At 34.6% G+C, this 1,888-nt stretch overlaps 1 protein-coding gene across 1 annotated transcript in view; it reads left to right on the forward strand.

Annotated features, from left to right (window-relative positions):
* Positions 1-1,138: 1,138 nt before the first annotated feature.
* Positions 1,139-1,888, forward strand: part of LOC107096137 (myelin-oligodendrocyte glycoprotein-like) — a 68,364-nt gene continuing 67,614 nt past the window's right edge. The window contains exon 1 of the mRNA XM_015392650.1: positions 1,139-1,256. Within this exon, the coding sequence (XP_015248136.1) occupies positions 1,154-1,256 (103 nt within the window). The 5' untranslated portion in view covers positions 1,139-1,153. The remainder of the gene's footprint in view (positions 1,257-1,888) is intronic.

A 1,888-nucleotide genomic window follows, 5' to 3' on the forward strand; every position in this document is an offset into this window, starting at 1 on the left:
TGGAAGTATGCAGACCTGGTCATTTTATTTATGTGAGACTGAAAGGAGAGGGAGGAGTCGAGGATGACACCCAGACTCTTGACCTGAGGGGAGGGGGAGACTAAGACATAAGGTGGTAAACATCCTGGACAGGCTGCCAGTTCATGACAACACAGAGATACAACCATGCACACACACCCACACACAAAAGGTCAATATAGATACCAATAACCTAACTGTGTTTAAAGGCTATGAGGAACCTGGAGTACCCAGAGAGAACCCACACCTAAAGAGAGAACAGGCAAACTCCATGCAGAAATACCCCCAACCAAGATTCAAACCCAGGATAAGTGACTGTTTATCTGAAAATAAAGAATGTTAGGGGATTTATTTGGAATTTCTGTATTTTGTTTCAAAAGCTCTGCTGAAAACATTTATCATAATTTAGTCTGAGTTTGTCTCTGCATTATTTTTGAATTGGTTTCATTGTTTAATGTTATTTCCCATCTTTTTCTTTAAGTCAGATAATTTTCCAGTAACCAGTAGATACTTGTTAACAATGGTAGTACTTTACCCTTTTCTACCATGTACATTACCTGCAGTAGTAACGAATAAGTTTTATGTTGACCAAAATCTAAATAAAATATTGGTAAAGAAGCTCCTTCTGCCTTTGTTTAACACTTTAATTATTCTTTTTTTATTTGTGTCTAGTCTGTATAGTCTGTATTTGAGTCTTTAAAATACCAGACTAACACTCAACCTAATATTTGTGTCCTCTAGTATCATTGTGAATATCCAATCCAATGTTATGATCAGTTACTCATTACTTCAGTGGCATTTTCTGTTCAACCCTTTTTGGAGTGATTTATTGAATGGCTGTTTTTTTATCTTTACTGGAGTGAAATATGGTGAATTATTGCTTCTCTTATTGACTAACTTGTTCTTTATTATCCCAAACTATTTTTAGTGCTGTTTTGACGTCATGGTGAGGTTATATTTAACACAAACCATGGAATCCATGAGAAAGAATGCAAAGCAAAACCAAACTAGGTCACAGGTGACTGAATGACTGGTAGTTACAGTGGAAGTATTACGTCATCATGTAAATATTTAAGCCTCAGCCACTCCTGTCTCTCTACATAGAAAGGTTGTGTCAGCGTGTGTGCGGACTGTGATGGTAGAAGCAGCAGCAGCATTTCTCTATCAGATTCTCTTCAGCCGTTCAACATGTCTGACTTTAATCATCTGCTGGTTTTTGGTCTGGATTCCTGTTGAAGGTAAAAACTGCTGGATTTAATTTGAGCTGTTTTAAACTGTTATTAACAACCTGGATTACAGTTTAATTTGAACTTTGAAAGGTCTTCTTTTACTTCGTGTAAACAGTTTATAAACTGTTTTACCCACTGGTTGTATTTCTTATTAGATTATGTGTTTTTTTTGTCACTAATTTGTTCTATTGTTTATACCTTAAATCTACTTTATTATGAATGAAACACAATAAAGCAGCATCAGACACCAGAATAGAGTCAAAGCTGAAATTATGAATGCAGACTAAAAATAATGAAATTTTAAAAACAAGCAGGTGAATAGACTCCATCAGTTCATTAAATCCATCATGTAAAATTTTTAATTGACTTTAATGATGTCAGTAAATCATACAGTTGTGATGTTGTTGTAAAGAGATGTGGATCAACCCAGGATGGCTACAGTCTTCTTTCATCTCTTCACTTTCCTCATTAGGCTTCATCATCTGAGCTCAGTTTGTTTGTTTATCTTTAAATAGATTATGATTTTTTTTTACCTTATTATCAGCTTTCTTTTGATATTTTTAATTATATATTTTCAAATGAACCTTTCACCTAAGATTTGTGATGGTTATATGGAGGGCCAAAGGGGACAAAAATAAATA

This window comes from Cyprinodon variegatus, unplaced genomic scaffold (genome assembly GCF_000732505.1).
Source record: "Cyprinodon variegatus isolate N-32 unplaced genomic scaffold, C_variegatus-1.0 Scaffold600, whole genome shotgun sequence".
Lineage (NCBI taxonomy): Eukaryota > Metazoa > Chordata > Actinopteri > Cyprinodontiformes > Cyprinodontidae > Cyprinodon > Cyprinodon variegatus.